Raw genomic sequence first — 27342 nt, 5'->3', positions numbered from 1 at the left:
AAATAGCTGGCCTGCCCACTGATGACTTGAGCCCCTGTAACCCCACCCCATGTGATCTGCCCCCCTCCATTCATTTGAGCACATGGAGTTGGGCCAGCTGAAATCTAATGTGTATTAAAGCCCATCATTCCTCACTCAGTCTTTGGAGTCATTGATAGTGTGTAACACTGGATCCATCACAGCGTGGAATGGAAGCTGCTCTGCCCCAGATGGGAAGAAGCTACAGAAGGTAGCGAATGCTGCTCATAACATAACACATACTCTCCTCCCTTCCATGGACTCCATTTACATTTCCTGCTGCTAAGCAAAGGCAGGCAGCATACTGAAGAATCCATCATATCCCAGATGCACTCTCTTGTCCCTCCTCCCATTAGGGAAAAGGCATAAAAGTATGAAATCACACACCAAAAGGCATAAACACAATATTTTTCTTGCAGCCAACGGGCTCCTGCATGAACCCCACAAGAGTACTATCATGCTGCCTTTGCTTGTTATTAATTAATCTTCCTTTTTATTATAATGCTATACTCTGTAAATTATCTCTTTAAATAGTTGTATGAATGGTAGAGATAATCTGTTGGTCTGTCCACAGCAGAATTTTTCTCACTGTACAAGATATTTTGCTGGAAATAAACTGTAACTTAAAAACAAATGCAAAAGCCAGAAAGGAGACCCTAACCATAAAAAAGATACATGAAAAACATTTATTAAAAATGAAGTGAAGATGTAATACATGGTCATTTCTAAGAACTCTAAAATGGATCAGATATAGATTCTTTTACATTCAACATTCATTCATTTTGGAAATTTTAGTTGTAATTATTTTGAAAACATTGATCTTTCCAAGATGAACTCATCAAATTATCATGGACCAGAAAACACAAGCATTAAACATGGCAATTAACCTCAGAAATTTTAATGGCATACTGAAAATTGGAGAGAGTGGATTAACTGCCCCTTGTGCACTTGCCAGTGTTTCTTTTCCACTGATATCAATGTGCAGTGTCCAACTGTGGAATGTGGGATTCATTATTTAGACTGAAAAACTGAAAGAATGTAATAATTAAGTGTCAGATGTCAATAGATAGGCATAAATGATGGTTTATTTTGCATGCATGGCATGTTTTTTAAAGAGGGGGTTAATGTGGTGACATGTATATACTGTTCTGTGTATAAGTGGCTGTCCTGCCCACTGATGACTTAAGCCCCTGTAACCCCTCTTAATGATAAATTTATTTGAGGATGCTAAAGGTGCTTTCTTCAAATACAGTGGAATTAATCCAATTTTGGGGGAAATCTTCATTGAAATTAAATGGATTTGCATTACAACACGAATTTGATGGATAACACTCATTAATTAGTTAATTGTGTCTGTACATGTCACTTTATAACAATGCGTCCTACATTATCACATCTGTTTGACAATAGAACCATTGTCTTACAACCTTGGGTAAAGGAAATGTAAGAATTCCAAATTCTAAGTTAATTGATGACAAGAAAGTCAAGGCAGCTATAATAATAACTGACTAAATAACAAATGAGGAAGTTAGGTTTTTGCAAACAACGCTGTGTTCCATCTGAAAATGCATTATCTAACATGCTGTCTGGAAGAGGGGCACAGCTGGTGATCTGAATTGCTTGGTACTCCAAATTTAAAGGCCTGGCCAGCAAGCAAGTTTTCTTTAATTATGTAAAATTTCTCCATGACAAAAATATTGATGATTTTAATAAAATTATTCTTGACAAACTGGATACAAATCAAAGAAAGTACAAAATCTTTGTAGATTATATATACAGCATTATTTGTGATGACGCTAAATAATCCATAATCACGTCTTTTGAAATAATTGATTTTTGGAAGACAAAAAACAGAATCAGAGAATTAAAATGAATAGCTCAAATATTCTCTTCTAAACAATGAAACTTTTCAATAAAGTATTTCACTTTCATTTATGAAATAATACATTAATCACTTTGAGGTCTTTTTTATGTGATTGTATAAACTACAACTAACTTCACAAATTCACATTCAAAAATACTAAAGAGAAGGCACTTGATCTATATATTATATACAATGTTTAGAAACTTCCAGTTAGATGCTTGCATACATTTGTTTGGAAGTGTTTTATTGTTGCTCAATGGAAAGAGTGTATGTACCAGCAGATAAAACGTTCAATCGGCATTCCTTCAACCATGGCCGTGAAAGTTGTACACCATTTACAGAATGCTCATTCATTCTTTATCTCTGTGTTCAATATATTACATTTATTTGTGAATCTGCAGACATTTATCATTCGGGTGCTATAAATAGGTGCCTGCCTATATATCCTTTTTTCACACTGTCTGCACACACTCAAATGTCCAACTGCAGAGATATCCATCTAAGAGCGATGAAGTGTCCTTTTCAATATGGAATATATACATAAGATATAGATGGTTTTGTTCTGTGTTGGAAATCCAGTGTTAGTTGCCAAGTAATTTTAATTGTGCAGTATTTTATTCAGCATTTCCTCAGCCTGGAGGTATTTGAAGTAGGCAACATGATACAGTCCCTTGATGTGAAGTAATGTTGGCCACCTACATCATGTAAGCCATTATTTTTCCAGGCAACTGTTCTGACAGCTTTGTCCTTTCTCGCCACATGACAGAACTTGTGTTGGACAATCAAGACCACCGCAGCTGAAGTCACAAGTGTGGAAGACAGGAATCAGTCCAAGCTTGACAAATTGTTTATCAGTAACCTGAACAGCAGATAAGGTGTTGACTGTGAATATTCCAGGGTGATCTTCAGCTATATAATGGTATCCAGTATTAATATAATAATAGTTCTATTAGCTCGAACAGTAAAAGTTTGTACTTTTTGAAAATATATGTAGTAACTTTATACAATTAGTGGCTTGGGTGAATTTGTTACAAGGTGGCAGCCCCTGAGTTCTGTTTAAATTCTTAAACAGGTGGTGCAGTGTAACGACTCACAAGGTTATAATCAGCAGGTGATTTGCTGTAATTTTCCTTTGTTTGTGCTTCTTCATTGGAGTAAGGAGTTGTGTCTGTGTCATCAGAATGGTAGCCACTTGTCTGGTTAGATACTTCAGACGTCACAGATTCTTTGCTCTTGCTTGGAATTAATGCACTGTTGGTAAGAGATTCATTGTTTATATTGATGTACCCTGTACAACATTTAGAAATCTCATGAGACTGCAATTAAGCTCATTGTCACAATGGCAACTTTCAATGGTTTTCAATGCAGACCACGGAATTGAATTTAAAATGTTTTCCATTGGTCATAGAAGCCATGCGAGAAATGGGTTTGGTGAATATCTGATCCTAAATGTGGTTATCTTTAAATTAATTCAACAATTAATAAAATTCATATTCGTGATGATAGTTGCTCTGCCAAACACACAGAAATTGTCTTGAGCTGGGAGGAGTTGAATTCCCACTGCCTAAAGTTGTTCCTCTTGTGTATTGTGTTAGTGATCAGATGTCTGCCAGACCTTTAGTGATATCCTTTTAACCAAAGAGCCTGGTGGCCATGCCAAATGTATGCTACCAAAGGAGCTTAGATAAAGGTGCACCATCTTTGATAAACTGAATCAGTGTTGCCTGGGAAGGGTAGCTGCAAAGATACCGTTCCTGTGGCTTAATAACTAAATAGGTCAATTTGGATAATCAAAAGGACATTTGAGTCCTTCTACAATCCACCAGCATCTACCTCTGGTTTCTGAACTTTTTTATTTGTTTAATTTAAATTAATTTTTAAAAAGAATTTAGACATACAGCACAGTAACAGGTCATTTCGGCCCACATGTCCCTGCCACCCAATTTACCCCCATTAACCTAGACTCCCTGTACGTTTCAAATGGTAGGAGGAAACCGGAGCCCCCTGGGCAAACCCATGCAGACACGGGGAGAACCTCCTTACAGGCAGTGTGAGATTTTAACCCCGGTCCAGATCGCTTGCGCTGCACTAACCACTAAGCCAAATGTGCCATCCATTCATTTTCACAAGGGCAAAAAAAGGACACCTTTGTCAATTTTAGACTTAAATTTAAATTGCACCAAAAGAACAAGTTCAAAAAAATATTGGATAGATTCAACAATATACATCAATAAAATCTTCAAAATTATGAGCAATGCAACTTGAATAGTAAACATGCCACGAGAGGTGATAAAAATATAATCTCGAAACTTAATCAATAATTGAGACTATTGAATGCAATATGTCATGGGAAGGGACACATACAATGTTATCCCTTTATGATACATATCTGAAATATAAAATAAATTATAACTTCTGACATCTAATTTATCAGCTATAAATTGTCACTGTTGTTCTCATTTGTAACTTCAAGATCCATTTATTACAAACCAACAAAAAGTGACACTGATTCAAAACCCTGTCCTTTTCAATTCTTTGGGAGGTATATCAGACATTAAAGATTATTGTCTGCACACAAAACAATTTCCTGAATATGAAACCAATGCCATAACTCCATTATTAATTATATTAGTTGTTTAAAAATAACATCTTTTTTTAAACTGAATATTTATTTTCTACATACAGAGTTTGTGTGCATTTCTTTCTTTGTTTACATTTGTGTTTTTTTGTATATCTATCTTTACTTGCGTATGCTGTTAAGTAGAAATTCAGCCTGGCCCACAGGAAAAAGAATCTCAGGGTTGTATGTGATGCCTGACAATAAATCTGAACTTTGATTATTATGTAGCAACAAGACTATATTTTAAATTCTGTTTGTTGCGTAAACTCAAAGAAACAAAATTAATGAAGGAATATTCCCCAGGTATGAAATTACTGAACACCTTCATGCAGGGCTATAAGTGTCCCAAATAATTTTACAATGATAGAAAAGGTGAGAGAGCCTTTGAAATTTATCAATGCCTCCCTGAAATCTATGAGAGGTATTGGTGAGTTACACCAGAGACTATAGAATTGTATGTAACAAACTTTTCCCCCATAGTATGTGAAGCATTTAGAATCCTGTTTGTACAAAAACACATGCTCAACCAAACTGATGTAAGGTGGAGAGTTTGTTTTCATGAATTATTTTCAGTGTCAGAAGATACCTGCATTTAGTCTGAATAGTTCATTTGAGGCTAGGGTTAGTCAGTCATAGCAGTAGATGCACATACTAAAAGTTATCTGCACTGTTGATTTGTTTTCACCTGATAGTTCCCTTATGAAAAATATTAGGGATAGAAATGAACAGAACTGACGATTTTTAAAATTATATTAAGGGATCCATAATCATGGAATACCTGCTCCTCACTTTGATACTCAAGCAGTGGAAGTGAAAATTATCCCACTTTACCTTGATCTAGAAAACTATATCACCAGTTGCAACTAAAAATAAATCGGGCATGTAAAAGCTCAAACCAGAGTCATTATTAGTATCCATGAGAAAGAGCATGATGAAATGAAGAGCCATTTAGGACTTCAATGTGTGTAGTCTGTATGCAAATTAAAACTATCAATTTCAAGTGCACAATTCCAGTGGCAAAAATTATCAACTGTTCCTCAAAGTATCTTCTCCCTTCCTAAAGATCACATGTTAGAATTGCCTTAGGTAATCTTGAACTTACCTAAATGCCAATGACTGACTTTGTCTGGAATCCAATGTCTTAAGTTCTTCTGATGCAAGTATCACACCACTGTCAGTTTGGTTATCCTAATAAAGGAAAGAACTCGGTGAAGAAAAGTAACACATTCTTCTGAAGTTCTTGAGCAAAGAATGAGCTGCTAAAAGTCGAAACACAGAAATCTTGGTCAAACTCAGATAGTCTCGCAGTATCCATAGCAGGTAAAGATGTATTGCCGGCATTTCAGGCCTGAGCCCCTTCCTCAAGGTATGAGTGAATAAACACAAGCATCTGAATTATAGGCTGGGCAAAGAAAGGGAGAAGAATGGGAGGGAGAAGAGTAGAGACCAACAGACAAAATATGTTATTTGGATATGATGAGAGGAAAGCTGAAAATTGATTTTAGCTTTGTGAAAGGAGATAGAGGGAAAAGAGAAATGAAGAGAGAGAGAGAGAGAAAGTGTCTCCACGCCCACTTCTACAACCAGGATTCTCTAACCCCCCACTACAAACCTCCTGCCCGACACCTCATTCTTTTTTTCTGCCTGCTTTGGACCTTTATATTTTCAACTGCCACCAAGACATCTCCCTTGACTCATTCCAAACTCATCCCCTTGGAATGCCTGGCCATCCACTCTCTCCACACTAATCCCAACATCACTATCAAACCCACAGATAAGGGTGGCATTGCTGTGATCTGGTGTACTGACCTCTATCTGGCTGAAACCAGATGACAACTGCCAGACAACTCCTCGTATTTACCCCTTCAAAAGGACCCCACCAAAAATCATTAAACCACTGTATCGTGCACTATCTCTGAACTCATCCTTTTGGGCTATCTCTCTAGCATGGCCTCCAACCTCATTATTTCTTAACCCCACACTAGCCATTTCTTCCACCTACCCAAGAACCACAAATCCAATTGTCCTGGCACTCCGATCATATTTGTGCGCCCCTGCCCCATTGAACTGGTATTCGCTTACTTTGACTCTGTTCCCTCTGGTCTAGTCCATTCACATCTACATCTGGGACACATCACATTGCCATCCATCACTCCAACAACTCCCAGTTCCCAGAACTCAACTGCCTCATCTTTACCATGGACATCCAATTACTATATATGTCCATTCCCCATACCGAAGGCCATAAAACCCTTAGTTTCTTTCTCGACAATAAACCCGACCAGGCCCTCTCCACCACCACACTCCTCTGGCTGGAAGAACATATCCTCACCTCAATAATTTCTCTTTTGATTCATCCCACTTTCTCCAAGTCAAAGGGGTAACATGGGGCCCCAGCTATGCCTGCCTTTTTGTGGGCTATGCAGAGCAATTCATGCTACAAACCTACCCAGGCAAGGCCCCTTAATTCTTCCTCCACTACATTGATGACTACTTTTGTACTGCCTCATGCACCCATGAAATGCTTCATCTACTTTGCTGCCATCTTACACCCTGACCTCAAATTCACTTGATACACATGTAGTAACTCTTTTCTCAATCTCACTGTCTCCATCTTGGGAGACAAACTCTTAACAGACATCATCTACAAATCCACCAACTCCCACATTACCTCAACTGCACCACTTCACACCCTATCCCCTGAAAGGATTCCATTCCTTTCTCTCAGATCCTCTGTCTCAGTCACATCTATTCCCAGAACAAGGTCTTCCATGCCAGATCATTAGAGATGCCCTCCTTCTTCCAACAATGTGGCTTCCCCTCGACTACCATAATCTCAGTCCACATATTCTCCATTACTCACACATCTACCCAGGTCCCCTCTGTCCCAACATGCAACAAGTCATGATTTTCATACCACCTCACTAGCCTCTCCATCCAACATATCCTCCTCCACCATTACCACCACCTACTATGTGATACGTATTCCCTTCTCCTCCCCTCTCCACATTCTGTAGGGACAGCTCCCTCCATGACTCCCTCATAACTTCCTCCTCCCCACCAATTGCCCTATGCCTGTGACTGCAGGAGATATCCCAACTGTGCACCCTCCAGTGGGATGGCATTAACATTGACTTTCTGGTTTCTGTGAGACAACCTTCCCATGTCTTCTTTGATTTTGCTCTCTCTCTCTCTTGCTCTCTCTCTTCACTTTTCCCTCGGTCTCCTTTAACCCAGCTCTTCATTCACAGAACCAGCCCTCATTCCCTTCCCCTATCAATTCTCATATTTCCTTTTTTCTGGCCTCTTCTCCATATACAATTCTAACCTTTTGTCTGTTGTTTTGCACTCCTTCCTCTGTCATTTCTTTTTCTCATACCTTGAAGAAGGGCTCAGGTCTTAAAGATCATATACCTTTACCTTCTACTGATGCTGTGAGACCTGCTGAGTTCCTCCAGCATTTATGAGTTTTTACTTCAATCACAGCATCTGCAGACTTTTGTGTTTTAGTCTGTTTCGCACCCACATGCATGCCACTCTGCTTAATGCAACTTGTTCTCATTGAACTCTTGGAGCGCTTTTGCTCAAGCAAATTAATTTTGAAAATGTCTCCCATTTCACTGTTCAAAATTCCAATTCAAAATGTCTGTTTAGCTCTGCATGAATTCTGTCTTGCTTTTTAATTCAGACAATTAAAACAATTATGGCCTGGAATTTGCAGCTACAGTTTGTGACTGATCTGTAAATTGAATTCAGATTACCCTAAGCAACAGGGGCCTCTGTCACATTGGGTAAGACATGTCAAACCCTGCTCACAAGGCCACAGAAACAATTGGTGAAAGCCAAGATACCCAGCTGAGGTACTTCTTAAAGCTCTCAAAATACTTCAAATATTTCTCAATATTTCTGATAATCATAAACTTACAGAAAATAAAATCAAATTAATCAAATTATGACATTTTTAAAAATGTTAAAAAGTGTTACAAAGTAGCCAAAATATTTAAGAAAACATAAAAATGGTGGGTCTTAATCCCTTGTAGGCTATCCCCTTCATTAAAGTTAATGATGAAATTCGTCTTGTAACATGAACAAGGGTAGGTGGCTGAGCAAATTTTCCCTTGTAAGTCACATGCTTGATGTTGGTCCCCATGAGGAATGCTGGGATATCCACATTTGCACAATGATTCATGGGAGTCCTAAACTTCCTCGCTTCTCTGCAGGGAATTCCCTATATTCACATGTGAAATTGCTGGCAGTTCCCTCAATTTTGCCTGACTCTGCATTCTCCATGGGAAAGTATTTCTTCATCTATACTGACCTCTTGCACAATGAGAGTTGCTTTTTTAACTGGTTCTTCATCAAATGTCTTCACACTTTCTGGCCTGCTGTATTTCATACTGCCATTAAGGTATCTAGAGAGAAAAAAAAAACAGGAATGTTATGCAGCATTGTATAACATTCTCAGAAGAGCAAGAAAGAATAAATATGATCAAATGAGATTGTATTTAGGAATGTCTTTGAAGTGTAGGCAATGTTGTGTCATAATTTTGTTCATGAAAGCTATGATTTGGAATCCAGTTGAACAACAAGATTTGGCTCTCAGTTGAGATTTCGTTTTTTACTACTTCCAATTTTCAAACTAAAGGGCTTCAAACATCCCAAGATTCTGTCCTGATAACATTTGGCATCCATGCAAACAATGATCCATCAAATCAGCAATGAATTGAGTAAATTTCACCAATATATTTGCATAGTTATGGATATTAGTAATGAGTGGAATACTCATAGAAGAAATCAAACCAAAAGGAAAGTTACTTATAATGACCAACATGCAAAACTTTTATTTAATTTTTTTGGAGAAATCTTTGTTGAATACTTGTCCTCTTTTTACAATGTGAGTTGGATAAAACAGAAAAAAATTCCCTCAGCCACTTTGTTTTTTAGGATGGTTAATTTTTCAAGGAATAGCTACTAAATCTGTATTCCCTTTTTTCAGTATTTCTCCTTTTTTTCAGGGATGTCTTTTCCAGTACGATTTCACAAATGTATGTAGATAATAGTTACATGTAACAGAATAACTTATCCTTACCTGTAGAATCTATTTATTGCAGCATTCAATAGAACTGTGTCAAAACCTGTTTGAATCAAATTAATCTTTGCCATATGTACAGTGCACATCACAATTCTGGGACTGGCATTTCATGGAATGAGTGAATACAGCATGCATTTAACTGACTACCTCCTCATAATATTGATAAAACCCCTCGCATTGTCCATGTAAGTCCAGCAGGAATTCCTCAGGTATAAACTTACTTAGTTTTAGGCCCAGCATCCATAGCATGGAATACCAGAGAGGGATGTTGACCCTGGCCTGCTGATTGGCTCACTGTTGAAAGTAGGATCCATACTCATTTTTTTAGATATTTGCAAGCCAGGCATTTTCTTCAATCTCAAATATTTGGTTTTCCTAGGGTATCAGATGTGAATGTCGTAGATACATTTTTTTTAGTTTACAACCTTCATGTAAAGGTTTAATATCCCTTATTCATCCTTTATGAAATGGCTGACATAAGGCATGCCCCGATACTTAAAATTAAAAATTCTTGAGAACAGGATTTAAATTTGTTCATATTGGAAGAGATCTGGGATTCAATTTTGAGGTTAGTCAATACTACGTTGTTATGTGCCCGCCATAGTTTATTACAACTTAAAGTTGGTTACAGAGCCCATATTTCCAAAGCCAAATGATCTTGTATCTATTCAGAGGTAAATTTGTGCTGTGATAAATACAAGAGAGATGAGGCCTCTTTAATTCACATGTTTTGGTCCTGTCCTAGTCTTGAAAAGTACTGGAAGAGCTTTTTCCAAACTTTATATTTTTAACCTTTGATATAAAGTTGGAACGGAATTATTTGGTAGCTCTTTTTGGCAAAACGGGAGAAGATGATGTTTTATTGACTCCGAATAAATGTTGCATCTTGTCTTTTACTTTTGGCCAGATATGCTGTACTACTCAGGTGGAAGGGCACTACCCTACCTACTCATGCTGAGTGGCTGAAAGATATTATTGTTTAGAAAAGATTCAATATTCAATTAATAATTCTAGCAGAAGATTCCAACCATAGTGGGAACCATTTTTGAATTATTATCACAATCTTTAGATATAATTACAATCTGAGTTTTGTTGGCTTTTATCATTTCAATTTTAGGAGTGAAGTTTATTGCTGTTTCTTTCTGCAACATTGTTAGGAGGAATGGGGCTTTGATTAACATGATTTTTGATTTTTGTTTTTGTCTTTTATCTTTTGATTTTTTTTGTTTTTTGTATATTATAATTAATTTTGTTATGTTATTAGAGATTCAATGTAATTTGTTGATTTGTGTAATTTCTTACTTACATTTTGCATTCCATATGAACTATGTACTGCCTTGGGTTTTTTTAAATGTATAAAATAAATAAAAATATTTTAAAAAGAAAATAAGATCCATCAGAGATGGAAAACTAGTGGAACTCTACTTGTACAGGAAGACTTCATTATTTCCCCCACCCCCACCCTCAATGGGTGGATCCAGTTTATGCTGTTCATTGAGTGTCACCCAAAGCATCAAAGGCACCCATAAGTTGCATCCAAAATAAACATCTCCACTTTGAATCCTCTGCCAGTTCAGGAGCTGAAACAGTTCTGTGTCCCTGTAACTGGTGAAAGGCTGAAGATTTTCATGACCAGATATTTTAAGGTAAATGCACCAAATATTATCTATGCTAGTTTGACTAGTCATCTCATGGTTCCAAAATTATTAATTTTAAGTTATTATTATTATTCATTCTAAACCTGTTTTATTAGCTATACCCAACATTGATTTTATTATTTATCATCAAATATAGTAACTATGTTGTCATGTGGTATATAATTTTACCTCTGATACTTTCAATAGTTTGAATTATATCCACTGTTGGAATTTTTCAGTAATTTATCCATTCAATGTCACAAGTTTTAAATCTCATCTTCAATTAAAACTGAAAGACCACATAAAACAGCTGAGTGATATTTCCTCTTATTCCGCTCTCTTCATTTGTCTCTTATTTCCTACTCTTAGCTTGAGGAATAGAAGGATGTACAGTAAATTAATTACCGTATTCCAGCTGTATTGTCGCAATGGAATTTTGGATCACATCCTTCCTTTTCCTCCACACAGGAAGTGGGAGAATTTGGCGGAGAAAGCCCAGAATCATCATCCATAGTCAATGACATATTGAGTGGAATATAATCCTTGCCATCCTAAAAAAAAAATAATATTTATACATTTATTACATCATCTTCCCTGCGGGGACAAATGACAATTTGATATGGTCCTATTCATCAGGCATCTGGGTACAAAGCTAAAACATCTGGATACAAACTTGAACAAATTGCATTCTAGAGATGCACAGGAGATTGCAGATGCTGGAATCTGAACATAAACTGGAGGAACTCAATGGGTTGACCAGGGTCCATGGGAGCAAAAGAATGGTCATTCTTTCAGGCCAGAACAATGTACAGAAGAGAACTAGTGTAAAGATGACAGTGTGGGAGGGGTCCATTGGGATTGGTGAAGAGGGATAAGTGAAGCATTACAGACAGAAGTAGTAGATTGGCAAATGCTCGTCAAAGAGAGGGAGAGTCAAGAAAAGCAAAGGGATGAGGTGGAGAAAGTAGAATCATGCAGGTGGAGTGAGTGTTTAGAAGACAAAGGCTGGAATTCAATAAGAAGGGGACAATGGCGGCACAAAGGGAGACCTGATGGAACCAAAGTTGAAGGGAAGGGGTGGGTGAGGAGAGAAGGGGATTAAACCAAAAAATGAGGGTGGATGTGAATGGGTGGGGGCGGGGGAGCTGGGTGAGGGTGGGGGGGGGAAGGGGACAAAAAAATATTCTCACTTGATGTATAGCTCCTTTACTTGTTTTAAATTGGAATCTCACCGAATTTTGAATTTTGTAAATTTTAAATGATAAGTGAAAAGGGACAAAGAAACATATCACAGTTTCACACTGTCTTATTTAGAACTGGGATGGTAATACAGTCTAAGAAGTTCAAAGTCTTGGAGATGATCAAATGACAAAATTCAAATCTCACATCAAAGAACTAATGCAGTTAATTAAGTGAGTTTAATTTGGATCACAAAGTTAGCAATGTTTTTGGTTAACAACCCATTGAAATCAATGAATCAGCCATTCTGTTCTACAAAACCACTTTAAAAAAAAACTGAACAAAGCAGTGAACATCAGACTTAAACAAGACAAAGGCATTTCTGGTCCTCCTTAATAACACCTGGCAGCTCTGCTCAAAGTTTGATCTGATGGTCAGTGGGGTGTACAGCAGGACTGCTGGGGACTGCCAAAATGCACATATGGGGGATGCAACTAATGGGTTAGTGGTGGGTCAGTGCCTGTATAACGGCTTGACATCTAGTCATTATCTTAAAACATTTTAAGCTGAAAAAAATTCTTCCTCCTTCCTGGTTTTGATAAAAGGTCTCAAACTTGAAATGTTAATTCTGTGTCTCTTTACATAGATGTTGATTGAGAAGCATGCCGAGTAGTCCAGCATTTTTTTATTTCAGATTTTCAGCACCTGCAGTATTTTGGATTTTCAATTTTGTTTATATTAATTTAATCAAGATTTTTAGAAGTTGTTACTTCTCCTCATTTCATAACATATATGGCACAACTTTACCAAAAACCAGAGAATAGATTACTTGATTAGAGCTTTCAGAGGCTTTATGGCAATGTCATAGGGGATAAGTGGGAAACCATTCATGGAAGTAGCCTCTTTCAGTGCCCAGTTCACAACCATCAATAATCTTTCAATTGTGAAGGTTATCTTTTGCAAAACTCTATGTGCTTAGAGGTATGTCCCTGTGATTAGTTTACTGCCAGATCCTATTGATGATATAATTGGAAATATTATGTGTAATTATATTACAGTAAAAGTCTGAAAATCTGGATGCCAGAAATCAAGACCAGCCAAGAATCCAGACTTCTCGAAAACTCTCATCTGAAATCCAGACCATCTGATAATCCAGACTTGTTGAAGATGTTCAGCTTTTGTGTGGATGCGTGCATGCATTGCGCGCATATTTTGTCCATTTGTGGGAGCATTGAAGAAGCACCAGAGATGTACTGCCCATGAATTCAGAAAATCTGAAAATCATTGAGCAGTCCAGATTTTACGAAATTTATTGCATTTGAGTAATCAGTTGCTCCATCGTAACAAAAGAAAATAGATTGGAAGTACTTATATTAATGCGTATTTTAATTATGGACAAGCTTACCTGATGTGCATTTGTTTGGAGTAAGTTCCCGAGGTGTTCTACTAATTCAGAAAAGAGTGGCCTCATTTTGTAGTCTCCGTGCCAACAATCCAACATTGTATGATAGCTGACAAGATAAAACAATTGTCATGCTCAAAGATTAAAGATATCTTGAAGTAATTAATTTGAAGAAGACTTTTAATTTCATATGTATTGGCTACGTGTGCATAAATTGATACATGTGTGTATGTTTAAAAAAAAGCTAAGAAAATTAAAAAAAAATGAATAGAAGTTGATGAGGTGTCAACCTCATTCTGTTATTGTATAACAAAATGTGGGTTCATGTAACCTTAATTGATCATTCGATTTATAACTGAGGGAATGCGAGCTTTTTGGATGAAATTGAACATTTTGTATCAGGCTAGTTATGTAATGGTGCAGGTTTAAACTTAATCAATATAAATGTCATTAATTAAGTCTGATATCTATTCATTTATTGCCATCTACTAGTATTCAGTGTTCCACATCGTTCTTATCAAGGATTTTCTTAAACACTCAGTGGTTTCAATTATTTCTTGAGAAGGATCATACTGTTAGTCTGAATAAGCGAGAGACTCCAAAACACCTCACTGGGACAACAACACGCTGAAAATTAAATATTGATATTAAGTACCACAAAATTTCACAATATTAACATATTTCATTAATAGAACAATGTATGAATTTATTTTAACATAGCAGATAGTTGCAATCTGGAAGGCTTTGTCTGGAATGATAGCGAAGACTGATTCAGTGACAACTTACAAAACGGAATTACATGTGTATATAAAAAGGAAGAGTCTGCAAGGTTGGAATCGAAAAGTCAACACAATTGACTTCCTTCTGTCTTCATGAATGTTGTGGAAAGAATGCCACTTTGGGAAAATAAGCAACCCTTGCAGTATTCTTATCTATGGACATTTCTGAAATGCTGACTCAATGGATTTTTGACAAATGCATTTAAAGTGCTATATTTCTAACAGTGAGATTCTATGGAGAAAACAGACGTGGAAACAGAATTACATTTCTGCAGTTGCATATTGAGGACATCGCATTCGAGTTCCTTTCTTGAGTTGCTGACAAAACTCTTCATCAATCTGAACGCCAGGATATGGAGAGGCACCTGGGTAGCGATCAGAAAGAGGAAAAGGTCATTTCACTTGTGTGAGAGATTCACTTATCCTTTTATCCCATTTACTGCCAAACAATCCTCTTACCGAGGTAGCTGAAGGCACTCACCCAATGAGAATATTTCCCACAGTAGAATTCCAAAAGACCAGACATCACTCTGAGTTGTATAAACTTTATCGAAGATGGTCTCTGGTGCCATCCATTTAAGAGGAAGAAGTGCCTAGAAAAGAAAATGTTCTTAATTTCTTCTCTTCCTTCCTTTTCTTTTCCCTTTCTTTAATCCCCCTCCCACCTGCATTCGCCTGTCACCTGAAAGCCTGTGGTCCTCATACACCCTCCCATCCCATCTTCTTATTCGGAAATTTGCCTGATCATTGATCATTGATCATTTAGGCTTCAGGCCTAAAATGGTGACTGTTGCTTTCCATGGATGCTGTGTGACCAGCTGAGTTCCTCCAGTACTTCCATGTATTGTTTAACTTTCTTAATTTACAATTAAATTTTTTAGTTAAATATTTCATTGAGTGACACAAGAATGTATTCTTTCACATCACAAGAGTTAGAAATAGATATGTTGGTCATGGCATATATAGAGAAATGAATAAATAAATGCTATCTGACCTGTTGAGTCCCTCCATCTCCTCACTGTTTGCTCATATTCTACCATCTTCACTCTTAATGTGCCGGTATTTATTCTCTCATTGACCTATGTGATTTAGAAGCTCTTTATTAGAACTTCCAAGATCAATCTCAACACCTGATACTTCTCTTATCTAGGGAGGATACATTGTAAGTTCACAAGCTCCCCTGTACCAAATTTAGAATTGAAAGTACATAAACCATTACAAATGATTTGTTTGTTTTAAATATTCTCCTGGGTTTGACAGTGCTGGTTGCTGTCTTCAGACACAGGAGAGTATAGATCCTGGAGTCGAGAGCAAAAATAAAACAATCTGCGGGAGTAAGTCAGGGGGTTAAAGCAGCATCAGTGGAACAAAAAACAATTGCTTTTTTAAAAATATTTTATTTACAATTTTAAATCATATGACATTAGTTATAATATATCGATACAAACATTATATAATTAAATGAACCCCCAACCTCCCTCATCCAACCCACTAACAGCCTCCCTCCTCCCCTACCCACCTACAAAGAAAGAAAGAAGGAGGTCATCACTAAAAACAGTCATAACTTTTTAGCTGTGGAAACTGAGATTCCCACCGGAGCAGATTGGGAGACTACATTTTAATACAGGTACACATTCCTTTATCCGGAACCCTTGGAGGACAGTGCGTTCTGAATTTCGGAAACCTGATTTAAGCCCACCCAAAGTGTGCTGCTGTGTCCACCCCCACCCCCTTCCAGTCACGCTGCCATCTCCCCCACTCCTTGCCCACTCGACTCATGCTGCCAGTCTTCCCCCCTCGTCCGCCCGACTTGCGCTGCTGGTCTCTTGCCCTCGCCTGCCCGATTCGCGCTGCTAGTCTCTCCCCCTTGCCCGCCCGACTCACACTGCTGGTCTCTCACCCTTGACCGCCTGACTCGTGCTGCCGCTCTCTCGCCCACCTGACTCACACTGTTGGTCTCTCTCCCTCGCCCGCCTGACTCACGCTGTTGTCTCTCTCCCCATTTGCCGGATTTTTGGAGCTTTCTGGATTTTAGATGTCCAGATAAAGGATTATGTACCTGTACCAAGAGTTTTTAAATATGGGCTCCATACTTTTACAAAAAAATGATATTTATCCCTCAAATTATACATTATCTTTTCTAAAGGAATACAGGATTTCATTTCAATATGCCATCTTTGCATTCCTAAAAGTAGATCAAATTTCCATGTAATAGCCAAACATTTTTTAGAAACAGCCAAAGCCAAACGTAAAAATTCGATTTGGTACATAATCAATCACAACCCTAAAGCAATCGATTTTAGAATTATTGCTTACTAAGAAAGAATCAAATAAATTTATCTCTGGGAGATATAAGTTATTACAAAATAAAATGCCTAAATTGAAAACAATTGTTGATGCTTCAGGATTGAATCCTTTATCAAGTTCCAACCTGAAACACCCACAAATCTTTTTCTCCAAATGATGCTACTTCACCTACTAAGTTCCTTTAACAGATTGGGGTTTTTTTCTGCTTATTGTCTTAGTGTGCTCAGCGGGATAAATTGTAGTGAAATACAAGAACTGCAGATACTAGAAATCTTAAGCAAATAAAGAGAAGCTAGAGAAACCCAGCAGGTCAGACAGCATCCACAAGAAATGGGAAATCAATATTTTGGGTGAGGACCATTTCTCTAGACTCAGGTGGGAAGGGAAGATAGTAAGCATATAAAGGAAGTAGGAGAAGGGTTGGGGAAGGGAGGGGCAGTAGGAGGCAATAGGATGGAGCCAGAGAGCAGTAATTCTCAGCACACAATTGGTAATTGAGGAATCATTTACCATGATAGATTTTCCTCCATTTATTTCAGTGGATTTGATTTTCCTCCATTTATTTCAGTGGAATTGAACTCAAGCTGGCTTTATCATGTATCAATGATTCATTTCAACAAGCTCAATCACCATTTTCATTTTGAAATATGTGGCCATTTTTACTGAGTAGTAGCTTAAAGCAATTGCATGTTAATATACTTACATCTCCTTTCCTAACATAATCTGGGTCCTTGTAAACATCTCGTGCCAAACCAAAGTCACATATCTTCACCACATTGTTTTCTGACAAGAGTACATTACGTGCAGCCAGATCTCTATGGATACACTGAAAACAGAAAATTGGGTAAAATATGAAAGTCTGCAGATGCTGTGATTGTAATAAAATCCTCCAGTAATTTTCTTTGTGTTTTTATGAAAATAATTCTACATCTTCCTCTCAAGAGGCAGCATGGAGGATGTCGCATCTTTACAACTGGCAGCACCTTGCGATCTTTTTATGTGGGAATGGGAACATATCCACAGGATCATCGTGGAAGTGACTTTAATTGGAAACTGAAATGCAATTTTGTGCAATTATATACCCGTTTTATTAAATGGTAATAAAACAATCTTGAATCTTGAACCCAAATGACCTGACAATAGGTAGAATGGGATGATTTTGTGCAGTGGGTGATAGTAAATCTGCAGATCACCTTAATTCTTTCTCCATCTGTATTCCTCATTGTTGTGTAGGAAGGGAAAAGTTGGGTGGGCTCAAAGACTAATGGGTCTGAACTCAGGCTGAATACAGAAATAATCTACATTGAAACTCATGTAAGAGGATCACAACAGGAATATCATCCGCAAGTATTCTCAATCACACAACACTGTATAATCAGTCACGTCGGACTTAACACTACTGATGCTAGCAACTGCTTTACTCTTACAAGCACAGTACAACCCAGTCACATTGGACTTAACTCTACCAATACCAGCAATTGTTTATACAGGATTATCACAACCAAGGACTACAATATGCTACCCACCATTCCTTGTCTTACATGGACATGGCTCGAATGCAATCGACAACACTAATGCACAACAGACCCAATGCCTATATAGTGTGCACCTTACCAACAACTCCTCCAGCATTGTCCACAGCAAGGTTTGTTTCAGGGCCGAAGAGCTACTGCACATGGTGGGTTTTTAAAGTGCTGTAAGATGGAGAGACTAGCCCAGGTAATCACTAGGGGATTAAAGGGGCCACTGGTCATGTATGCATTTATAGGTGGCAGAGTCCAACTTCCGACGCAACCTCTGACTAGGTTCCAGATGGAGAGGTCACATGACCCTCCACAATCCACACTGCACACATGAAGTCAAAATAGGCCTGCTCTTCACTCACATCCATTGTCCGAGCCAAGATGTATTCCAGTAGACAGAGTACGTGGTTCAGAAATCATGCTGTTATTCGGAGATTTGAGACCATTGTGACTCAGGGAGAGAATTGCAAAGATTAGAACCAGTTACACTTTGTTACCTTGCGTGAGGCTAGAAATTCCATTCCCCTGGCAGTCTGAAAGCTGTAGGAGATAAGGTCCTCCAATGTCAGACAGTTCTTGTAGATGATCTCTGCCAATGAAGGAAAGCAGTGAGAGTGAGAAGGCAGAGCTTGGCAAAAGGAATTGTCATCAGTATTAAAAGGTACATTTAACAATATAATTTATTACCAATTGCAAATATTATCCTGTATTAGTCTCCATAACAATCAATCTATCCAAAACTACAGCAAGAAACAATTAAATCTAGAATGAAAACAGTTTCATGTATGGGGTTTTGAAATCAAAATTGTTGGATTCACCACCAAAGAGAGCTGTGGAAAATTAGAGAGAAGAATATCATTATTTTACCTTCCTCCTCCTCAACATCACTCAATGATTTGTCTTCAGCAAATCCAGAACTGGTGGAGCTCTCACTACTTGCAATGCTGTCCAGGCGTCGTTTAAACTCACCCTCCATCTCAGCAGGATCCTTCTCCTTGGTCTGTTTTAACCTCATTGCTTTATTCTACAGTAAGGGAACAACAAAAATGTAAGTAATATTTACTGACTTGATCTACATAAAAATATTATGAACAGCAAAATAATATAATACTTCAGAACTCTGATAAACATTATCAGTGTAGGTGCATTCCCAGCAGAAGTGATGAGCTCTAATGAACCTATCTCAATTCCTTGATCATATGAAGAAGCATGAGGGTGGCAGTTGGTGCCAGTAGTGGGGGGAAGGGGGCATGGAGAGGATGTGGGTCATGGATGAGGAAAAATAACAGGACATGTTATTGGAAAATGTAAATGAATTCTGGTCAGATAGGGCTGGTTTGCTGTCCTAAATATCACACAAATGGGGAATACGGATAGCAAATTCAGCATTTGAAATCTACTTTGTATTGTAATAACTAACAGTTAGAAACTTTCCATCATTGATTTGTATGTATTCAAAGACAATTTAAATTCCATAATCTAAAATGACTCAACCACATAGGAAATCTATTAGCAGGCATTTCATTCCACCAAAGACAAAAAGGTTCAAAAGAGGGCATAAAACGAGACCTGTGTGGATACATTTTCCTGTTATATTTTGACCCATTGTTTTCAATGGAGTACTGCCGTTTGTGTTGTTTTAAATCTAAATTAACAGTTTGTGAGATTGGGTTTTAATAAAAAGAATATCTCCATTCAAAGTTTACACATTTTATCCATTTTAATTGTGACATAATGTAATATGAGCTTTGGTTTTTCAATAGATTACATTTATATTCCACTTTTAATTTTGTAAAACCAAGTCAAAGAGACAAGGTTTCGACAAAAAAAAATGTCTTTGAACATGAAATGTTGATACTGTTCTTCTCTCCGAGAATGTTGCTGAGTCGGCTGAGTACTTCCACAATTTTCTCTTTTATTTCAGAGATAGGTTTCAGGTATCATCAGAAAGCAGGAAAAAGAGTTGAAGAGAAGAACTTGTTCAGACCCTTGGACGTGGGGTCTGGGCACCTGACCCAATGATGTTTGTCGTGGATAGACAAGTATGCAAGAAATGTACAGAAAGACATTGAATTGGATGAGAATTTTAAATTCAATGTCCCATTCAAAAGCAAAATCAAATGTCATATATAATTATAAACTAATTAAGCACTTTCATTATTTAGATCATTATTTGATGGATGGCGCATCATCTACCTAAATGTAAGATAGCAGGCAGGCATTTTGGGCATTGCTTTTATTCATCTTCAGGGTTACAAACATAGCCACTGCTTCAGATTTGCTTTACATGCATAAATTCAATCTGCCACAGACATGGTGTGTCAAACAGTATCTCTGTGATTTTATGGCTGGATCACGAGAGAAAACTGGTTATAATCTCACGTGAATTTTTCTGCTGTTTCCCTCCATCACAACAATAATACACTGTAAATGTTATTTATTGGCTGTGAGGCATGAGAAGCCATTCTGAGGCCATTAAAAAAAAGCACAAATGTTTTCATTCAATTAATCTTGTTCAAGGACTTTCATGAATAAATTAATTGATTTTTTATGGGAAACCTCATAGTAATAGACGGTGATATAGATTTACCTTGTAAGGAATGTAGTAATTTCTCTTGCTTCTCAAGTAATTTGACAAGTTGCCATGCTTGCAGTATTCAACAATTACCATCAGTGGACCTGTAGATAGAATAGCAGGATTAATATTATGTATTACCATATAACCATATAACCACTTACAGCACAGAACAGGCCAGTTCGGCCCTACTAGTCCATGCCGTAACAAATCCCCACCCTCCTAGTCCCACTGACCAGCGCCCGGTCCATACCCCTCCAGTCCTCTCCTATCCATGTAACTATCTATTCTTTCCTTAAATGTAACCAATGATCCCACCTCGACCACGTCTGTCGGAAGCTCATTCCACAAATTACAGGAGAATTACAGGACAGAAATGCATAATTACAATGGACAAAACTAATTACTCTATTCTATTGGGAAAATTGGGAAATCCAATATATATGAATCCCTGAAATTCATATATTTTAATGCCAGGAGTATTGTAAAAAAGGTGGATGAGCTGAAGGTGTGGATTGATACTTGGAAGTATGATGTAGTAGCGATTAGTGAGACATGGTTGCAGGAGGGATGTGATTGGCAACTGAATATCCCTGGGTTTCGTTGTTTTAGGTGTGATAGAGTCGGAGGGGCAAGAGGAGGTGGGGTTGCATTGCTTGTCAGGGAAAATATTACAGCGGTGCCTAGGAAGGATAGATTAGAGGGCACATCCACGGAGGCTATTTGGGTGGAACTGAGGAGTAGGAAAGGAGAGGTTACACTTGTAGGGGTGTATTATAGACCACCCGGAGGGGACCGAGACCTAGAGGAGCAAATCTGTAGGGAGATAGTAGATATTTGTGATAAGCACAGGGTTGTAATTATGGGAGATTTTAATTTTCCACATATAGATTGGGAAACACATTCTGTGAAAGGACTGGATGGGTTAGAGTTTGTGAAATGTGTGCAAGATAGTTTTTCACAACAATATGTAGAGGTGCCGACCAGAGAAGGAGCAGTGTTAGATCTACTGTTGGCAAATGGAATGGGTCAAGTGACGGAGGTTAGTGTTGGCGAGCACTTCGGGTCCAGTGATCATAATGCCATCAGCTTCAATGTCATTATGGAAAGAGAGAAATCAGGGCCAAGGATTGAGGTTTTTGATTGGGGAAAATCTAGATTTGAGGAGATGCGAAAGGACTTGCAGGGTGTGCATTGGGACAATTTGTTTTATGGGCAGGATGTAGTAGAGAGATGGAAGTCTTTTAAAGATCAGATTTTGAGAGTGCAAAAGCTTTATGTTCCTGTTAGGTTAAAAGGAGGGGCAAAAGGTTTGAGAGAGCCGTGGTTTTCAAGGAATATTGGAAACTTGGTTCGAAGAAAAAGGGAGGCGTACATTAGATATAAGAAGCATGGAGTTAAGGAGATGTTTGAAAGATACATTGAATGTAAGAGGAATCTTAAGAGAGGAATTAGGAAAGCTAAAAGAAGGTATGAGAAAACTATGGCAAGCAGGGTGAAAACTAATCCAAAAGAGTTCTACAAATATGTTAATGGTAAGAGGAAAGCTAGAGACAAAATTGGTCCCTTAGAAAATCAGAGTGGAAAACTGTGTGTGGAGCCTAGAGAAATGGGGGAGATATTGAACAGTTTCTTTTCTTCGGTATTCACTAAGGAGAAGGATATTGGGAGATGTGGGATAAAAAAAGCAAATTGGGTAAATATGGGGAATATAGAGATTACAAAAGGTGTAGTTTTAAGGCTTTTGAAGAATATAAAGGTGGATAAGTCTCCGGGACCAGACGGGATCTTCCCCAGGACATTGAGAGAAGTGAAGGAGGAAATAGCAGAGGCTCTGGCGGTAATTTTCCAAATGTCATTAGATATGGGGATAGTGCCGGAGGATTGGCGCATTGCGCATGTGGTTCCGTTATTTAAAAAGGGTTCAAGGAGGAAGCCTGGCAACTATCGGCCTGTAAGTTTGACGTCTGTGGTAGGTAAATTAATGGAGAAAATTCTTAGAGATAGTACTTATAAACATCTGGATAGACAGGGTCTGATCAGGAGCACTCAACATGGATTTGTGGGAGGAAGGTCATGTTTGACCAATCTGATTGAATTTTTTGAAGAGGTGACTAGGAATGTGGATGAGGGTAGCGCAGTGGATGTTGTCTATATGGACTTCAGTAAGGCCTTCGATAAGGTACCACATGGAAGGTTAGTTAGGAAGGTGCAGTCTTTAGGTATAAATTTTAAGATAGTCAAATGGATTGAACATTGGCTGAATGGGAGAGGCCAGAGAGTGGTAGTGGATAATTGTCTGTCAGGTTGGAGGCCGGTGACCAGTGGTGTGCCTCAAGGATCTGTATTGGGCCCATTGTTGTTCGTTATATACATTAATGATCTAGATGATGGGGTGGTGAATTGGATTAGTAAATATGCAGACGATACTAAGATAGGTGGAATAGTGGATAATGAAGAAGCTTTTCAAGGATTGCAGAGGGATTTGGGCTGCTTAGAAAAGTGGGCTGAAAAATGGCAGATGGAATTTAATGCTGATAAGTGTGAGGTGCTTCATTTTGGTAAGAAGAATCAGAATAGGACATATGTGGTAAATGGGAGAGCATTGAGGAATACAGAAGAGCAGAAAGATTTAGGAGTAACGGTACATCGTTCCCTGAAGGTAGAAACTCACGTGAATAGGGTGGTGAAGAAGGCTTTTAGTATGCTGGCCTTTATCAATCATTGCATGGAATATAGGAGTTGGGAGGTGATGTTGAGATTGTATAAGACCGTTGGTGCGGCCTAATTTGGAGTTCTGTGTGCAGTTCTGGTCGCCTAATTATAGGAAGGATATAAACAGAGTGGAGAGAGTGCAGAGAAGGTTTACCAGAATGTTGCCTGGGTTTAAGCATCTGGAGTATGGGAAGAGATTGGACAGATTGGGTCTTTATTCTTTGGAGCGTAGAAGGTTGAGAGGGGATTTGATAGAAGTATTTAAGATTATGAAAGGGATAGACAGAATGGATGTGGATAGACTATTTCCGTTAAGAGGAGGAAAGATTAAAACAAGAGGACATGAGTTAAGAATTAAGGGGCAGAGGTTTAGAGGTAACATGAGGGGGAACTTTTTTACTCAGAGAGTGGTAGCTGTGTGGAATCATCTTCCGGGAGAAATAGTGGCGGCGGAGTCAATTGTATTATTTAAGAAAAGGTTGGACAGATATATGGATGAGAAGAAGATGGAGGGTTATGGGCATTGTGCAGGGAGGTGGGACTAGAAAGGGGTGTTTGGTTCGGTGCGGACTAGAAGGGCCTAATGGCCTGTTTCCGTGCTGTAATTGTTATGTTATGTTATAAATGCAATAAAACACAAATACAGCAAAACAAATTTGAGGATTATAAAAGATTATTAAAATAAGCAGCAATTCATCTGAAACCATTATTGATTATTACTGATGGTTCATTTCATTAAAGCTGAAATCACAACTCTTTTTATTTCTCAATGATATTTGATCTGCTGCACAGTTCCTCTATTTTCTGTTTCCTTTAACTTCCAGTAGTAGTTTTTCTAACTTCCAAAATTGTTCATCCTCATAATTTGTGTATGTCCTATGAAGCCAATGTGAGGCTGTAAAAGAGTGTGAAATTCAACAGTGGTTCATTGAGCAGACACTGTTTGCTTATGTATAAAGTAGTCAGTGAAAATTGCTATCACATTTGTGATGGTGTGGATGAATGGGGAGTTCTTACTGATGCAAAAGAGGTTAAGAGGAAACTTCAGGACTTGTGCAGGATAAGCATAAAGAAAGTCATAGAAATAAATCAATGTATTCCATTAGAAAAAATAACATATAATTTAAGAAATAACATCACAATATTCGAACAAATATGGATACTGTACATGAAATACAATAGAGAAATCCTACCATGGACCTCCACTACCTAAAATGACAGAAGGAGAAGACAATGAAATGAACTGGCTCAGTATATAAAAGTAAAAGAGAAAAAATTCTTGTTTATTTTTATTAAGTGACGACATTGTTTTACGGGTTTAATTGAACTTTGACTAAATGGGAAGAGGGAGGGAGGGAAGGGAGGGGGGAAAAAGGGGAGAAAATGACACTATATATTCAAGAGAAAAATGTCTGTATGTATTTTGGTCAGTATGGTTTATAGTGTGAAAAATAAAAAAAAAAGAAAATAAAAATTAAAAAAAAACTCTCAGAACAGAGGAAATCAAGCTTAAAATTATAAATTATAAAGATTCAGCTAAAATATTCAGGGAGAAATTGTCCCAAATGGGAGATAGCACCACAAACAAAAGGCATAGATTCATAATATTTGGCTTAAGATCCAAGGTGGCATGGTTAGCATAGAGGGTGGCACGGTTAGTGCAGAGGGTTAATGTAACGGTCAGCACATGCTGTTATAGCATCAGCAACCAGGGTTTGAATCTAGCACTGACTATAATGAGTCTTACCAGGGAAGTAGTATGCATATTTATTTATGCATAATATGTCAAACACAGTGATGTTATCATGCATATTTATGATGCGTGTTGCTGTTAGACTAGAAAAAAGTATATACCCTTATTTTGATATTGAAAACATCACATTCTCTACTTAAAAAAAAAATGCAATGTTGTGGGGAAAGGTTGTGGTGGTGGGACTAAATGGTAAAATTTCCAGACCAAAAGTTAAACAGAAAAGTCTTCAGACTCAGTGAGTTAATGATTCCACAATTATGTATTTAAAACAACATTTGTAACCTTTGATGTGAATTTGGATAGCCTTGCTACACAGATCAGATACTCTCAGGAAACCAAATGCTGATAAGCTCAAGTAACTTGATTTGAGGTCAACAAACTGCAGCAAAAGAGTTCTAATGTGGTGATGGAGCATTTGGTACAAAAATCTCCCAGCATCTGTTATATGGCTGATTGGAAATCCAGAAGGTGCAGCATCCGGCTCACACATTGCTGCTCTGAATTTTCATTATCTGTAGACTCACTAACCCTGATTCTCACAATGATCCAGGGATAGCAGTTATTGACTGATTCTTTATTTTTATGTGTATTTCTGGGATTGTGGGCCGGGTGTGCAATCGAAGCAAGAGTCAAGGTCAAAAACAACAGGGTCCAAAATTCATTTTTCAAACTGAAGCTCCTGCACTCCCTATAAACTCTCTGGAGCTCAGTTTCTCACTCCCTTAAGACTCACTGGAAAACATATTATATCACTGTTTAATGTGTAAAATATGTAAAAGTATTTTGGGGTAATGAGTGATATCCAATAGTCCAGAAAAATAGAAAGTCCAGCACCACCAAAATCCCAAATGTGCTGAATTAAAGGCCTCCAAATACTTACAGTAACTATTTCAGAGCAGGTAGAATTAAAACAAATTATAAACTTGTTGAAATTTCAATACAGCTACAGCCTTCCCGTTTTTAAAATCCATTTTCCATTTGTTGATAGTCAAAGTAGAGACATTTAATTTTGAGTTATTTTCAGTATCATTTCCTAACAGGAAAACATTCCTTCACTACGTCAGGTGGATGTGATATAGATTTTGTTTAGATAGATAGGAATACTATTAATGATTTGTTTTATTAGCTTTTCATCATGAAATGCAGTAAAACAGTTGCTGTGCCAAAAGTCTTTGGTTGCACTGACTCACCTCCCAGTTTCGTGCAGGCTCCCAACAGATTGACCACATTGAGGTGATGACCAATATGAATAAGCATCTTCAGCTCAGACATCAATGCTCTGTGCTCACTGGATGTTGCACCTTCTGTAAAGAGCAATCAGAAAACAATGATTATGGATCTCTCTGTTGCATACAAGGCCATAAACAAGGATTGTTTGTAGAAATATATGAATACAAAATCTTTAATATTTACAAAGATATAGAGTGTTAATTTGTGTGGCAATATATTTTGCTCCTGGTTTTGAGTTTATGAAATAAAATAAATGTCATTTTAAATTTTATTAAGAAGATTCATTTCATATCTTTGAAGCAGATGTCTGTGTCTAGTTAAATGTGTTGACACACTAAAGATATAAGTAACAGATTTTGACTTCATACGAGCATTATCATTGAAAATTTAAAAAGTCAATGAACAAGAATATGACATATTTTTCAATCTCCCATTATTTGATATGTTGCTATAACAACCTCATGGTCATAAACCATAAATTTGATATTGGCACACTGTGATATTCTCCTATTTTTCAGTTCATTTTATTTGAGTGGGACTGTCCCTTTAAGAGAACAGATTTATCAAACTGCCTACAGGCTATGAAGTGACTGTGAAACTAGCAGCAAGCTTTGAATTGAATGTTCCTTTTATTGGATACATTTGCAC

The 27342-nt window shown here is 37.6% G+C and overlaps 1 protein-coding gene across 2 annotated transcripts in view; it reads right to left on the bottom strand.

Annotated features, from left to right (window-relative positions):
* Positions 1 to 690: 690 nt before the first annotated feature.
* The window catches only part of kdr (kinase insert domain receptor (a type III receptor tyrosine kinase)), a 78859-nt gene continuing 52207 nt past the window's right edge, over positions 691 to 27342 (bottom strand). For both annotated transcript variants that reach the window (XM_069924649.1, XM_069924650.1), the window contains exons 19-30: positions 26655 to 26768; positions 21012 to 21100; positions 19289 to 19445; positions 18919 to 19010; positions 17602 to 17724; positions 15073 to 15184; positions 14857 to 14956; positions 13816 to 13921; positions 11637 to 11782; positions 8821 to 8914; positions 5605 to 5690; positions 691 to 3133 (exon numbers count right to left, since the gene is read on the bottom strand). In XM_069924649.1, coding sequence (XP_069780750.1) covers positions 2947 to 3133; positions 5605 to 5690; positions 8821 to 8914; positions 11637 to 11782; positions 13816 to 13921; positions 14857 to 14956; positions 15073 to 15184; positions 17602 to 17724; positions 18919 to 19010; positions 19289 to 19445; positions 21012 to 21100; positions 26655 to 26768 — 1406 coding nt within the window. In that variant the 3' untranslated portion in view covers positions 691 to 2946. The remainder of the gene's footprint in view (positions 3134 to 5604; positions 5691 to 8820; positions 8915 to 11636; positions 11783 to 13815; positions 13922 to 14856; positions 14957 to 15072; positions 15185 to 17601; positions 17725 to 18918; positions 19011 to 19288; positions 19446 to 21011; positions 21101 to 26654; positions 26769 to 27342) is intronic.

Source organism: Narcine bancroftii, chromosome 3 (assembly GCF_036971445.1).
Source record: "Narcine bancroftii isolate sNarBan1 chromosome 3, sNarBan1.hap1, whole genome shotgun sequence".
Taxonomy (NCBI): domain Eukaryota; kingdom Metazoa; phylum Chordata; class Chondrichthyes; order Torpediniformes; family Narcinidae; genus Narcine; species Narcine bancroftii.
Note: the sequence above shows the minus strand (reverse complement) of the source record. Positions and strands in the feature narration are given on the sequence as shown.